The sequence below is a fragment of the Nansenia antarctica genome (assembly GCF_963989245.1).
Source record: "Nansenia antarctica genome assembly, chromosome: 14".
In the NCBI taxonomy this organism is placed as follows: Eukaryota; Metazoa; Chordata; class Actinopteri; order Argentiniformes; family Microstomatidae; genus Nansenia; species Nansenia antarctica.
Window position 1 is genome coordinate 2,326,931 of NC_137684.1, and position 16,515 is coordinate 2,343,445.

Consider the following 16,515-nt stretch of genomic DNA (forward strand, 5'->3'; position numbering starts at 1 on the left):
AATCAATCAGTCAATCAGTCAATAACATATCAATGTCCATCCCAAGCTCCCAATCCCACCTCTGTGACAGACAGCAGCTTCTCGTTAAGCAGGACCATCTCCTGCTCGTGCCCGTTGGTGTGGGTCCTGGCCTCCGCCAGCTGGTCGTGGAGCTCACACACCTGGTCCGTGAAGCCCTCCCTCCCCCGCTGGGCCCTCTCCAGCAGCAGCTCCAGACCCTGGGCCTGCTGGTGCAGGTCTGCCTTCTCCTGCACACACACACAGGACACACACACAGCACACACACACAGGACACATACACAGGACACACATACAGGACACACACACAGGACACACATACAGGACACACACACAGGACACACATACAGGACACACACACAGGACACACACACAGGACACACACACACACAGGACACACACACACAGGACACACACACAGGACACACAGACTTTCATCATCATGCTGCTCTATTCTGCTTTGGCATTTCTGCTTTATTGGGATAGAGACAGTAGAGATTGACCGAAAGGATGGATGAGAGAAATGGGAGATGACATGGCAGAATATGGCGATGGCCGGAATCGAACCAGGCACCTTGCAATGAAATGGCACCCCTGCTACTTGATCTTGAGTGTTTAGTAGAGACAGTGGACGGTACCTGCAGCAGGCGGTCTTTCTCTGACAGAGATCCAGACAGCTGAGCCTTCAGGTCCTCCACACTGTCCTCCAGCCTCAGCACCTTGGTGGACAGCAGCTCTCTCTCCTGGAGGGAGGCAGAAGACATGGATGGATGGTTATGAACAATTAGGAGAGAGAGAGAGAGAGAGATGGATGGATGGATGGATGGATGGATGGATGGATGGGTGGATGGATAGATACAGGTGTCCATACAGGATGTTGGGTAAGGCGGGCCAGAGATGACTCACCAGGCAGGCCTGGCCCAGCTTGCTGCGAGCCTCACTCAGCTGGTCCTGCAGGTCGTTGTTGGCCTGCATGGAGCGCACCAGCCTCTGGTTCAACTCCTCCGCCTGCCCCAGCACCGTCTGCTGAGCCTGGAGACACACAACGGAAGAAACAGTCAGGAGATGGAATATAATCAGTGGAAGGGAAAGGTGCACTTGTATACAACAGGGTTCCTACAAGTTTCAACAAGTCAAATTTAAGACCTTTTTAGACCTTTTTAAGAATTGAATTTTAGACCTATTCGCGACACCATGTGATAGCTTTTTGTCATCCTCGAGGTGATGAAATTAGGGATTTCACTGCCATACAGACAAAAAGGAAGCGAATTGGCATTTTTTTGGTTCCAGCTGGATTCATTTCCGCGTAAATAGATGTGGTCGGACTGATTTCCTTGTAGGATCACATTTTTAAGACCTAGCACCTCATTTTTCGTTTCAAGTGAATGAAATGTGTGAAAGAGCTGAAAGTGTGATTCTGACGTCTTTAGAGGAGTGTAGCTGCTGAAAGGCCTGGTCCCTCTCCGTCTCCAGTGCCTCCGCCCTCTCCTCTGCCTCTCTCAGGGCCTCCCTCAGCGTACACAGCTCTCTCTCTGCCTTCTGCTTCCCCTGCACACAGCAATATCAAACAAAAATGATGGTTCTATGCCACTATGCCGCCGTCTAATGATCACAAGGTTGGCAGATCAGCGGTTCGAGCCCCGGCTGGCCACATGTCGAAGTGTCCTTGGGCAAGACACTGAACCCCAAATTGCTCCCAGTGAGCGGGCCAGCGCCTTGCATGGCAGCTTGCCGCCATTGGTGTGTGAATGTGTGTGTGAATGGGTGAATGAGAGGCCGTTGTAAAGTGCTTTGGAGCAGCTTTGGAGCAGCAAAAAAGGCGCTATATAAGTGCAGTCCATTTACCATTTACCACTTATTAACAGTTGAATGCAGAATTCAAAACGTTTTTAGACCAAGGATAGTTTTGCATGTGGTTTATGATAAATAACATAGAAATACTACTTTCTGTATTGACCTCTCTGTAGAAGTCTTCTTGTGTCCTGTTGAGTGGGCTGTTGGTTCTCTGGTGTGCAGCAGGTGGGTTGACGCTCCCTCTCTCCATGTTGGACCTCATCTTTAACATGTCCATCTCCAGTTGCAGAACCCTTTGTGACATTAGAATTATAAGGTTCTATCTCCATTTTTGGTCAAAATTTAGTTTTTTCTACATAATCTGATCCATTATGTGTTTATTAATGCCTGTGTGGTGTTATTTTTAAAATGTTGACATTTTTTAGTTAGTAATTAATAAAATACAAAGGTTCCATCTCACAAAACATAATGGAATGTAAAAACTTTGACGCTCATTATCTCTAAACTGCCCTAAACGGAGATAGAACCTTATAGTTCTAAGCTCACGCCTTAGTTAATCAGGGTCAGTTGAGAAACTTTGAATCAGGTTTGAGAATTACATTTAACTTCTACATATCATTTAATGTGGGGAAACTGGAATGGAATGAGGGACACTCATTCAGGGCCTCCCCTGATGGCGTATCAAAACTCACTTATCTTGTAGCTCTCCTCGTCGCCGGCTCTCCTCGAACCGGGAAAGCTCAGCTTCCTCCTTATCCTGCTCAAGAGCACTCACCGCCTCTGACAGCTGCTGTGGGAGACGAGGGTTGGGGGGTGAGGGGGAGAGAGAGAGAGGAATACATAGAGACAAAAGACAAATAGAGACTGAAGGTAATTATTCTGGCGGCTCTGACAGAAAAGGATGAGGGGGTATTCATTTTACATTTACATTTTTTGTACATTTAGCAGACGCCTTTATCCAAAGTGGCTTACAACAAATACATTTTCTCTAAGTAAGTGAATCATCTATACAACAGTCATCATAAGACAACGTAAACTATGCTAGGACCAGAGGCCAGTGGCAGTCAAAATGCTAGAAGATGGAAGAATTCCTTTATTTATTTATTTATTTATAGTAGAGAAACTGTACAGGGGGGGTAGTAGTGGGGATGAAGAGGTCTTTCGTGGGACAGTTAAGAACATAATAAAATAAAATAAAATCGGACTCTCTTTCATGAGCTTTAAGATCTTCCCCCTTACCTTGTGTTTCATATTCAGGAGCTGTGAGGTAGATGAGCCGTGCTGTATCTGTGCTTCTTTGGACTTCAGTAGGTCTGTCTGGCTATCCAGGATCCCATGAGCCTCTCTGAGCCTTTGCACTAGCTCTGACCGCCTGAAGCCACTCTCTGCCAGGGCAGAACGCAACTCTGCCCCCGGGGAAGGGGACATGGAGCGCGTCGCACCCTCAGGGGCCAGGCGAGACGTCGACTGCCATTTTCTCATCCCGGGGTCACTTTGTCTGAAGCCACCATGGTTGCTAGGGGGGCTATGGTACACAAAAGTCAAACAGATATTTGACTATAAACCAACTAAAATGTCCACCAGCAAAAACTATTTTAATGGCATAATATTGTGTACTATTGTTGAGTGTAACTACTATTGTAGAGCTGTAAAAACAAAACACAAAAAACACATCTGGCCTCACCTGGTGCTGAGTTTGGACAGAAACCCTGATCCAGACACACTGGACATACTGCACCATGCTGCAGACTAACAGAAAACAAAACCCAAATCACCCAAAATTACGTAGAACAAAAATACTGCAAACAAAAACACCCAGCTTTTCCCACTCTTTATTTACTTTTTTGACATTTATTTTAGAAATAGATTTATTTCAAGATAGAAAGATAGATTTATCCAAAGCAACTTACAACACATAATACATTTGTCTAGTGAATCATCTATACATCAGTCATGATAAGAAAAACAAATCTATAGCCTACTAGAACCAGAAATTATAACCACAGTCACTTTACACGGTTGTCAAGACCTTTAAAGGACTGAACATGATTCTACAGACAGAACGTACGAAGCTCAACTGTCTCTTACCTGAGCTTTAAAGTGAGACCTGCTGTCCCACATGTCCAGGTCTGCCAGGGAGAGTGGACTTGAGGCTTTGAGTGAGTGTCTGAAGATCTTGCTGTCTCCTGACTGAAAAGGGGTGAGGCCATAATTCTTGTCCCTCCACATGTCGATCACAAGACCTTGTACAGTGGAAGAAAGTAGAGGGATGGAATTGTCTCAGGGTAGTGCTAACTCGGAGTATGCTACTGTACTATTCATAGAAAACTTGTCTGGGCTTTTCCGGTGTTAATCTGCTTCATCTCGACGCACAACATCTAACAATACACCAACAATTATCACACCACGTCCCCCACTCACTTGCCGTTGTCACCCATCATTTGCAATAACATAAATATCTAATCATTAGATATTTATGTTATTCTATGTTAAGTAAATGTACCTACTAAACAGTGTTAATTCAGTGGGGAATTAACACTGTTTAGTAGGTACATTTACTTAACACACACATAATTATTAAGTAATATGATAGTGATTTATTGTGACATATACGCATTAACAAAACCTCAGCTCTTTCTTACCTCGCTGTAGAAGCCCTCTCTTGTCCCCTGTCAACGCTCTCCTGCTCAGTACGCCCTCCAGTCATCTGCTCTGATTGTCAGAGCAAGATATTAAGAGTGCCGTCCTGGCAGAAAGTATCCATGGTAACCATACACAGGACGCGGTGGGTGAGCTAAGTCCAACCCTGGCCATGACCTCACTGGCTGCTTTTGTAGGGCTACTGTTTGTTGATATGAGTAGACAACAGTTCCACTCATACTGTCATTGCTATCCTGTAGTACCACCAGTTGTTGAAGTGGGTACTAACTCAATAGTGAATTCAGCAGGAATACTATTTGCTTTCTTGACCGATTAGTAATTAAAGCAATGTACATGATATTTGGCTTGGCAGAGGATAGATTTAAAACAATCATTTGATTCTATTTTGGTATGGCACATGACAAGCCAAGGGTGTGACATAAATTATGGCCTGACAACGTCCTCCATAAAAACAGCTATTTGCTCTGGTCCCACAGGTCCGTGAGAAATACTGCATACTGACTGGAATAAGCCACTGAGATAATTGCACGAGTGCTTTGAGAGATCTGCCTCCCTCCCTCCCTCCCTCCCTCCCTCCCTCCCTCCCTCTCTCCCTCCCTCCTGCGAAAGGTGCAGACTCAGACTCAGTACAGTTAGTTGTTGAACACATAAATCAAGTAAATGATATGAACATAAATCGTATATGGCTCTACATCGGCACCTCTGTGACATACATGTTTAGAGTAAACATACAGCATAGTAACCACTTGCTTATGTTATGACCTGTGAGCTTTTATGGATGTTTTCTGTGTCTTACCAAGTAGCTGCCTTACAGAAATGAAAGAAAATATTTATATACTATACATACACTATCCTGTAGGCATATCTTACACAATAATCATTTTGTTTCACATGAATTACAAAATGGTTTAATGTATTAAACTGAAAATCACACAATTAATAGTAGTTACCATGCAACTTTTTTTTTCTTTTTTTCATATTTGGTCAAATTACATTGATTTGCACTGTTTGATTACTTAACATTAAAAAACGATGAATAGTCACTTCGATATGACTGGATTAGTGACAGCTGTATAAAGTGTGCTAGATAGTTCATTGGTTAGTAGCTGACCATGCCTCGACTTTTATTTTGAAATTCGAACACAACCGGATGTTGGAAAGTAATAGCTTACATGCTACTGAACAAAGCTAACGGTCCAAGGGCACACATAATCTGACCATTTCATATCCACAGTCAATTACACAACAGTGTAAAGTGAAAAAGTCTGTTATACGGAATATCTCAAAAGGTATGCTAACTTTCTCCATCATACAATAAGGGGTTAATTGCCTCCTTGATCGACAAAAAAACGAAAACGTTAGCTTAGCTACGCTAGCTAAACACACCAGGCCAGACTTATGGCTTAGATGGAATATTCCATATTTTATATTTTTTTAAAGTCAAAAGTTTAATGTTTACGTTTACGTTGGGGGAATATGATGAACCAGTTTGCACATGTAACTTGGTTCCATTACTTTTTTCTTCCACGGTAGTTTAACTAGCATAACATTCAACCACAATAACAACAACATGCTTGTGTGTTGATCAGGACCATGGCTGCAGACTGGCTGGGGAGTTTGGTGTCCATAAACTGTGGTCCAACCCTGGGGGTCTATCAGGGAGAGGTGTCCTCTGTGGACCAGTCCAGCCAGACCATCTCCCTCCGGCAGCCTTTCCACAACGGTGTGAAGTGTCCTGTTCCAGAGGTCACTTTCAGGTACACTGATTTCTAGTGATTTTATTTATGTAAACCAGCTCTTTTTCCCTTCTTGTTTTTAGTATTTCTTTACCTAAATTTCGTTGTATGGTACCTGTACTGTATTAATGACAATAAAGACCATTCATTCATTCATTCATAACAGAAATGCTTTTGCCTAACGTTTCTGTGCAAGTAACAATTCACTACCGCCAACATCTTATGTCTCATAGTTCTCCAGTTAATAGAAACTACTCTCCCGAAGAAGAAGTCGATGATATGATGATATGCTTCTTCTTATTTAATCTCTTTTGTGATTGTTATGTTCTCTGCAGTGCCATGGACATCAAGGAGCTCAAAATCTTGGACATCACAGCGGGAGGCAGTGCTCCAGTCCACGTCCCACACAGAGGAGATCTCAGGTCTCAGGAGAGACAGAACTCTCCACAACAGCAGTTCTCTAAAAGCTATGGAGACCGGCACCTGGACGTGCCGGGCCAGCCCAAGGGATTCCGCCGGAGACATAACTCGTGTAAGTGTCATTATTGTTTGTCACTTATGTCCTGTACCACTGTCACTGTTTTCTATCTTGAGTTATGCCTATTGCCTTACGTCTTGTGCTGCAATGTCAGGAACCGAAGCCTAAGAATTTGACTCTCTTACATTTGTAGTGTCATGTGACGTAACAATACACTTGAAACTTGTCAGCAGAGGGTTCTTTCACCCTTGACATTAAAGTAATCAAATGGATTTTTTGTGTTGTGTTTGGTCAGCAAAAATGGTCAGAATCAAGTAATGGGGTTAGATCCCAACACGGCATAGTTTGAGACAGATCTAGATGAGAATGTATATAATAGGAACTATCCGCTCACAGACAACAATTAAAAAGAGAGAGAGAGAGAGAGAGGGGAATTCAAGCACTTTCAATGACCCATGTCTATTTTCAAAAACTTTTAAGACCTTGATTTCTTTTTCTCAAATTCACAAACTTTCAAGGATTTCAAGGACCCATGGGGAACCCTGTATAAATATATTATTTTATTTTGTTGCTGTTGTTTTGTCAGCACAAGACATAAGGCAATAGGCATAATTCAAGATAGAAAAAGTGAAAAAGTGTTGCTAACAAGAGACTGGCAGATCGCTGTTCCCCAGCCTGTAATGGAGTAACACTATTCAAATTGTTCACATGTATATTTCAGTTAGCTTTTTAAACGTATTTGTTTATTTATTTTCGCAGGGTCGTCAAGTAGTCGGGGAGCAAACCAGGTCACTCCCAAGAAGAATGGGGTGAAGAACGGTGGTGGAGGGGGCCAGATGAAGCCAAGAGATGACGATTGTTTCCGGGATAATGTTGAGGATGGACTGGAAACAGACTTTGACTTTGAGGGCAACCTGGCGCTGTTTGACAAAGCAGCCGTGTTCTCACAGATTGACACGTCAGAACGCCGTGGTAACGGAGCCCGGTCACGTGGTACACCAGGGGAACAGACGCCTTCTAGCTATCGCCATGACGAAAACATTCTCGAGGCCAAACCCATTGTTTACCGGCAGATCGCTGTTCCCCAGCCTGGGGCCACAGAATATTGCACTGGTAAGTGTCTCACATACTGAAGTACTAACCTTTTACCTGTACACACCCTCTGTTACACACCCTCGGTGTGTACTGTGATTGGTAGTCAATATTGCTCTCTCTGTTCCCCCATGGCAAAAAAAGCAAGTACTTCCACCAATCAATCAGGCTTCTGAACAACCCTATTGAGGAGTCGGACTAGTGACTATTTACCCTTAAGCACACCGCACTCACAGGCTACTTACCTTTAAGCCAGTGGTTCTCAAACTTTTTATGTCAAGCCCCCCTTGGGAGGACAAAAAATGTGTGAGCCCCACCTCACCCCCAAAAAACTGTCACAACATGGGGCAATTTTACATTTATTGAACTGAACCACATAACACTGTCTCCCAACAAAAAACCTAAAAATACAAATAACACAATATAATAAATCAACACAATAACAATATTTTTCAATTACAATTCTCAAGAAAATGAACACTAACAATCAAGAACATCATAACATTACAGCATTAGTGGCTGCAATGAGCCTGTTTGGCACTGCAGATCTTTTCAAAACGGGGTAGCAGGCCTGACATTGCCACTCTCAAGTCCTGCTCAATGTTGAGCCTAGATCTGTACTTTGTTTTCAGTGAAGCAACAGCTGAAAAGCCAGCCTCACAGAGATAGGATGTGGCGAAGGGAAGAAGGATGCCGACAGCCCTCTGCCCTATGAGTGGATACTCCTTCTCCACACCAAGCCAGAATTCACTCAGTGTCTGACCATTGAACCTCAGCCTCAGGGTGGACTCAGAGGTCAGCTCGATGAGTTGGTCCTCTTCAGCAGAGCTGAAATCAGCAGGTGCTACGGATAGAGATACCTTATTTGTAATTAATTGCATATTAAACACAACACGATTCAATTTTACAACAATCCATTCCAGGTAGTTAGTTAGTAACATACATACAACATTAATAAAATATAGGCCTACAGCACAAAATATTCACAGTTATATTTAGTCATCAAAATTGCCTACCAACCTGCTGCATTGAATGGATCCACCACCCAGTCATACTCAGCAGTGTTGTGTGGGAAGTATTTCTGGAACAATGCTCCCAGGGAAGAGATGTGTTGCTTCAGGCAGGGGATCACTGTGGTGGCATCACAATCACTGCTTTCTACAAACGTGGTCAGGTTCTGAAAAGGATCAGTATTTCCTTCATCAAGGCGCCTGCCCCACACCTCCAGCTTTCTGGTGAATGCGCTGACCTTATCTGCCAGGTGGGGTAGGTGTTTGTCTTTTCCTTGAAGCTGAAGATTCAGCTCGTTGAGCTTTCCAAACACATAACTGAGATAGGCCAGTTTCATCAGGAATTCTAAATTACTGAACTTGCTTGCAGATTCGTGCATTCCCACCTCCTCCATAAACACCCGAATCTCCTCTCTTAGCTCAAAGACTCGGGACAACACTTTCCCTCGGGAGAGCCACCTTGCTTCACTGTGAAACAGCAAAGCAGAGTGTTCAGCTCCCATTTCCTCACACAGTGCAGAGAACAGACGTGCTTTCAGCGGGCGGGTTTTGATGAAATTTACAACACCGATCACTTCGGTCAAAACCTCATTTAGCTCAGGGCTAAGCTGCCTGGATGCGAGCGCCTCTCTGTGAATGACACAGTGTGTCCATTGCGCGTTTGGTGCGACGCGATTTATTAGCGCCTGCAGTCCCTTCCTTTTCCCGGCCATTGTCTGCGCACCATCTGAGCAAAACCCCACACAGTTCTCCCATTTCAGTCCGTGTTCTGTCAGGTAAGTGTCAAGAATCCCAAATAGCTCATTAGCTGTCGCTCTCCCTGTCACATGCTTGCAAAACAGCAAGTCTTCATTCATTGACTCCGAATCTACATAGCGGACATAAGAAATAAACAAGCAGTCCTTATTACTGTCAGTAGCCTCATCAACTTGCAATGCAAAACGTTTGTGTAGTTTCTCTGCGAGTTGTTCCTCAAGGTCCTCTGACATCTCACCTATGCGTCTTGCAATGGTGTCGTTGGACAGGGGAATGGTCTTCAATTTTGCAGCGGTTGTCTCATCAATCAAAGTTGACACCATATCCAGTGCAGCTGGGAGTATGAGCTCCTCAGCTATGGTGTGCGGTTTCTTGCACTTCGCAATTCTGTATGCAACCTTGAATGACGCTATTTGCGCTTTGGTACTTACGGATGCCGCTTTTGTCATATGAGTTTCTTGCTTTCTGTACTCTGTAAGTTTTCTTTTAAAGAAGGCCAGTGGCTTCTTTGCATCATTGGGGTGTGTTGTCTCAAGGTGCCTTTTTAACTTGTTTGGCTTCAGGCTGTCTGCTGCTAATGTTCTGAGACATAGCACGCACAATGGTCCCACACCTCCCACCACATTCACGGTGAAGCCCAGTGCAAGCCTCGTCATACTTTCGAACAGTTTTTTTTTTAAACCATGTTTGTCGCATTTTCCGTTTTTGTTTTCGCTGTCCCTGTCAGAAATGACTCCATTACGAAGATTATGAAGCTACAACTAGAACAAGTCAAAGAGTTCACCTGAGTGTTAATTGTTGACCTCCCCAGTCTCTCGCGCCCCACCAGTATTGCTATTGCGCCCCCTTCCGGGGGCGCGCCCCACACTTTGAGAACCACTGCTTTAAGCACACCCCACACACAGGCACTTTATTCTAATACTACCTCTACCATCTACTGCTACCTCAGTGCAATACTCACGCTATTTCTATTATACTACGTAGTAGGAACAGTTTTGTTATTGGTGGTATACTTCTTATTATTCTTTTCCTGGCTTTGGTCAAATAGCTCAAAAAGTCCCTGACCAAAAATGCTACGAATTTGCATGCCACAACTAGAGAGCATCAGTAACTATGGCAGAAAGAATAACCATGTCCTTAGGTGGCGCTATAATAACCAAAAGTAAATAATTAACTTCAGAATGCTGGCATTTCCACTCCGTTGGATGAAAATGTATGAAACTAGTATGTGTCTTTCCTCATGGGGAACATATTTGCCTTAAGAACCCATAAGGTCCGCCATGATGAATTTTTCTGCAGGTGCAAAATTTGGCCTAACTTAACACTAATCAACTGTAAGTCTGAGGCGCGAGTGGGAAATATATATATATATATTTTTAAAGTTATTTTTCTGAGTGGGGCAGTCCCACTCAGATTTTTCATTTTTTATTGATAGATATGGACAGATACAGTGAAGACAGACAGGAAAGTAAGGGAGAGAGGGCATGTCAGCAGGGCATGGGCCAGACTCGAACCCATGCCGACATGGGCATATGTGTGCACTGTAGACCGTGGTGCTAGACTACTGGACCACCCCAGGCCACAAGTGGGACATAATTGCTGGTGTCTGTGCAGCAACTGTCAACCAATGCCAACCGAGATGGAGAATGTAAACAAACTTGTAAAGAGCACAGATTTCTGTCCGCAGCTGTTCAAGGCAAGTTGACGTTATCAAACTATTGTTTTATGATAAAGCGTAGTCTTCTTACCTGTGAGCTCTCTCATTAGCGGTGGTTGATTAAATGCCTCCAATGCATCTTCGGAAAAGTGGCGAGAACAAAGACGCGCATCTTTATGCAGTTGGGTTCGTCCACATGCATCTTCCCACTGCTTTCTCCTCTTCCGCTCATTCACTAACCTCGTCATTGCCTCTATGCTGTATATTGATTCCATTCAGCTTAACATTATATATCGTTCACAAATAGCCTACACAGACAACTTTACTCCGGTTCATATCACTTAACATACTCTATAGGCTAAATATATTGAAAACATATACCTCCCATGTCTGATTAACAATGCATCTTGGCGAATATGGCCGAGGCACACGGGAAGCGGCATATTGGCCGGCCGCTTCCGAGGGCGGGTATAGGAGTATTTCTGGACTAGGATCCGTCGCGCAACACCGCCCCCGTCTGGTGCTGGAGTAACGGTACTGGGCTCGAGGAGCCAGTCAGCCTAGTCTGCCTGGCGGCCTCCTCTGGGACTGCCGGCCACGGGGTCGGGCGGCGGATCCTTCGCAATAGGCAGGGGATAATTGGATGCTAAGTTGGGTTAAATTGGCTACCAAATTGGGTGAAAAGGGGATAAAATCTGAAAAACAAATAAAAAAAACAAAAAAAACAATGCATCTTGGCACTATAATGTGTTACCATGTTGAAGCATTTCCAGATATCTAAAAAAACAGGCCTTTGAAATGTTACCATTTTGGCTAAGGCTAATGCTAATATAGCACTTAAAACTCATCTTCTCATGACCGCTTAACTGATTCAGTCAGATGGGGGTGGCATACTATGCTAGGCTTGTGTAAGCACTTTATAAGTGGTGAAATGCTTGACACAAACTATACAACATGGTCATTAACTGGGGAAGGTTAATCCACAATGCATTTTCGTATTTACGCTTAGTGTATATTATCATCATAGCATAGTAGCCTATGTGTATCAGGCCATAATTAGATGATTGGTACCTCACAGGCCTGTGGTCCTAGGTTACTTCATAATATCATAGCTTAGTACATCATGAGTTCAACTTGGCCCATATTAGGTGAGTGGTCTACCCCCCTGTCTGTAGGTCTACCCCCTATCTGTCAATCTACAACCTGTCTGTCAATCTCACCCCATTTTTGGTTATGGGGGCATATCTGTAGGAACACGCCCCATTGCCGCTTGCGGTTATATTTTTAAAATTATTTCTATTATTATATTTCTCAATGATCCCTTGTCTTATAGTTTTTTAAATAATTATTGCTATTTAAGTGCCCCGCGGTGGTGTAGCGGTCTAAGCACTGGCCACTAGTGCAAGTTGCCCACCGGGGACTGGGATCGTATCCCAGCTCGCCAGATCCAGATATGGCTGGGGCACACACGGGGAGCGACATATTGGGCGGCCGCTCCCGAGGGCGGTATAGGAGTAGTTCCGGACAAGGATCCGTCGCGCAACACCGCCCCCGTCTGGTGCTTGAGTAACGGTACTGGGCTCGAGGAGCCAGTCAGCTAGTCTGCCTGGCGGCCTCCTCTGGGACTGCCGGCCACGGGGTCGTGCGGCGGATCCTACGCAATAGGCAGGGGATAATTGGATGCTAGGTTGGGTTCAATTGGCTACCAAATTGGGTGAAAAAGGGGATAAAATCTGAAAAAAATAATATATATATATATATATATATATATATATTGCTATTTAGTTTTTCTCCTGTTGCTGCAATAGCGAGGAACTGAAGCCTAAGACTTACATTTTTCTGGTTTGCGTAGACTCTGGGCTGGTGGTGCCCAGTATCTCCTATGAGCTGCACAAGCGTCTGCTGCTGGGGGCGGAGCGCCACGGCCTTTCCCTGGAGCGCAGGCTGGAGATGACGGGAGTGTGTGCCAGTCAGATGGCCCTGACCTTACTGGGAGGACCCAACAGGTGAGCACAGATGCAGCCATGCCGTACATGTAGCTGTACAAATCATATTGACATCCATCGCCCTTGTTCTGTACATATCATACTGTACATATATCTTAACTGTACATATCATATTGATATTCATTCACACGTATATTGAGTTTTCATATTCATTTGCTTATACTCACTGTAATAGCGTATACTGTCATACCGATACCATGCACTGTCTACATAATCATGTCTTTTGCAGTATGCCACTATTTGCCCTATCTACGTTATACAACAGGTTGATGGAAACAAGCATTGTGATTGGCCCAGATGCGTTCAAAGCTGTGATTTAATAACAATAATTTCACACGTAAATCGCCTATTATGTAGGCATATTGTTCCTACGCCACATTCAATTTGTGTATCACGTTCCCTTGACAATGTTTGTAGTTCAGGGAACTATATTTCTACACATCTTTCATGTCATGGTTGTGTACTCCAGTAGATACAGTAGATAGATATACAGTTATCCCCGAGGGGAAATCGCCTTACAATACAAAGCAGGTCAGATCACAAAACAACAACAGCAACAAAATACAATAATATATTAATACAGGGTTGAGGGTTCCCACGGGTCCTTGAAGTCCTTGAAAGTTTGTGAATTTGAGAAAAAGAAATCAAGGTCTTAAAAGTTTTTGAAAATAGGCATGGGTCATTGAAAGTGCTTGAATTCCCCTCTCTCTCTCTCTCTCTCTCTTTTTAATTGTTGTCTGTGAGTGGATAGTTCCTATTATATAAATTCTCATCTAGATCTGTCTCCAACTATGCCGCGTTGGGTCCTTGAATTTGAGGGAATTGAGTCTTGAAAGGTTCTTGAAAGGTGCTTGAAAGGTGTTTGAATGTGATGTTTCAGAAGGTGTGGGAACCCTGTTTATAGAATTCATCCCGCCTCTCTCTCCTTGCAGACTGACCCCCAAGAATGTGCACCAGCGGCCCACCGTGGCCCTGCTGTGTGGCCCTCACGTCCAGGGGGCCCAGGGCATCAGCTGCGGCCGCCACCTGGCCAACCACGAGGTGGAGGTCATCCTCTTCCTGCCCAACTTCGTCAAGATGCTGGACTCAGTCAGCTCCGAGCTCACGCTCTTCAGCAAGACCGAGGGCAAACAGGTGTCAAATATCAAAGGTGATTTTAAATTACAGTACTTCAACTCTGTGTCGTTTGACGTGTATACATCGTAAACATTTTAACTTAAGAGTGAACTTTCCTTTTGGACTCTCTCTCTCTTCACAGATCTGCCCAACAGCCCTGTGGACCTCATCATTAACTGCCTGGACTGTCACGAGAACACGTTCCTGATGGACCAGCCTTGGTACAGGGCAGCGGCAGACTGGGCCAACCAGAACCGAGCGCCGGTGCTCAGCATAGACCCTCCCGTGAGTGGACAGGGGCAGGCGGTGGAGGCCAAGTGGTCCCTCTCCCTGGGTCTCCCCCTGCCCTTGGCAGAGGGGGCAGGCAGGGTCTACCTGTGTGACATCGGCATTCCCCGACAAGTGTTCCAGGAAGTAGGGATCAAGTACCATTCGCCGTTCGGTTGCAAATTTGTCATCCCCTTGCACTCTGCATAATAGGGGGTGCCCTATCTGGACTGACTGACAGACATTGTCACCTTGGCCACCCCATATTCGGGTTTGGGGGTTCACCTAGGGCAAGCCTTAAATTCCATTTTAAGTTTCAGTTTCAAATGTTTAAACATTCATCCTTCTATTCCTAATGCAGCTGCGTGGTGTGTGGAGACGCGTCTCTTGTATCGGTACCTTTGTGTGGTACAACACCTCTGTCCTGGGCAAACGATGAGGAGATCAGGAAAGCATTAGATGACAACAAATAACAAATATCTTGTTTCTTTTTTGTATTTTTTTTTTGGTTTATTTTAATTTATGTTTCTGTTCCTCTTTGGAACAGCCAGTATATTGTCAAAAAAGAAAAGAAAAAAAGGCAGTTAAATGTGTCATGTATTAAGAGGCAAGGTAATCCCAGGTGATCTTGTGAATATTTCTATGTAGTATAAAATAGTGAATGAGGTCACTGTTGCACACTCTTCAAGTTACAATACATGCTGTTATTACCATGAAGACCAGGCATCTTGGTCGCAGACGTCACTGTAGGGAGTCTGACTGAAGATTTAGATCAGATGTTTCCCCCTCAGTCAAAGATGTGCTAAAACAATCACCAAAATGTTATGACAAGATGTATGTCAAGTGAATCAGAAACAGTGTGTTGAATTAGAGATATACATGAACATGATGCACCTAAGTAGCATGATGTTATTACACGTTGGCTTCCGCCTTTGGTCAACTCTACTACTTTTTGATTGTGCTCAAGACAATGGTTTGAGATAGGGGTGGGCATCGACGATCGATAATTGATCGATAAGGATCTTGGTCGATCACAAAATAAAACATTTGGTCGATCGCAAAAAAAAAATCGACCAAATGTTTTATTTTGTGATCGACCAAGATCCTTATCGATCGTCGATGCCCACCCCTAGTCTGTTGCCAAAGTGGTTTTCCTCCTTTCTTGTTCCAAGTGATGAAAGTGGAAACCCGATGGAACAAGCAAACCCATAGAACAATCTCAGTAAATAGTTTCAAACAAATATTTGTGTTGATTGGAGGCAGGTGGGCAGGGTGCATCCTCACCTGATATTGGCACTTTTAAACCTCTGCTTGTTGTTTTCGTACCTTTAACCTGAAAGGTTATGAGAGGAGTTGTTAACTGCCTTACACACACAGTCGTGTGAGCAATTGTTGGTTTTTCAATAGTCAAACCAAATGATTTCCAGAGGACGAGTGCTCCTCTCTAGTTCCCTGTCGTGTGTGTGTGTGAGGTCGAGGGGCGACACATTTCGTTTCCAGAATCTTCTAAACCCTGACTCATTCATTCCCACCGCTGGAAAATGTCAAAATGTCTTTGAACAAACAGTTTTGTGTGAGTTTGTTGGTTTCTATGTTAACCAATGTCAAATGACATTTCCTTTAAGTTCCTATGCATTGATAACCCTGCCCTTGCTTAGGTCCGACATTCGCTCATGATTGGGATTATGTCTGTTGTGACTGTGGAGCAGGGGAGGCCGGTGGAGGTAGAAATGGGAGGACTGGCTCAGTGTAATGAATGAGGAATGGTATGTTGTTGTGTTTGATATTACCGCTCCATGCATTACAGCGAGCGTGTTCTCTGATGTCGGCCTCCACTGCTGTTGAGATGGTTAAGCCGACATCGTGCGTCATTTGCCCACTGAATGAAAGACTGAATGTGCAGAAGTCCTTCGGGGCGAGGGGT

The 16,515-nt window shown here is 44.2% G+C and overlaps 1 protein-coding gene across 1 annotated transcript; it reads left to right on the forward strand.

Annotated features, from left to right (window-relative positions):
* Window positions 1–6,066: 6,066 nt before the first annotated feature.
* On the forward strand, window positions 6,067–14,801 carry edc3 (enhancer of mRNA decapping 3 homolog; the record flags this gene model as incomplete). Its single annotated transcript, XM_080544987.1, has 6 exons — window positions 6,067–6,230; window positions 6,545–6,741; window positions 7,447–7,800; window positions 13,055–13,208; window positions 14,141–14,358; window positions 14,467–14,801. The coding sequence occupies 6 exons, from the start codon at window positions 6,067–6,069 to the stop codon at window positions 14,799–14,801; spliced, it is 1,422 nt and encodes a 473-aa protein (XP_080401113.1).
* Between the last annotated feature and the right edge of the window lie 1,714 nt (window positions 14,802–16,515).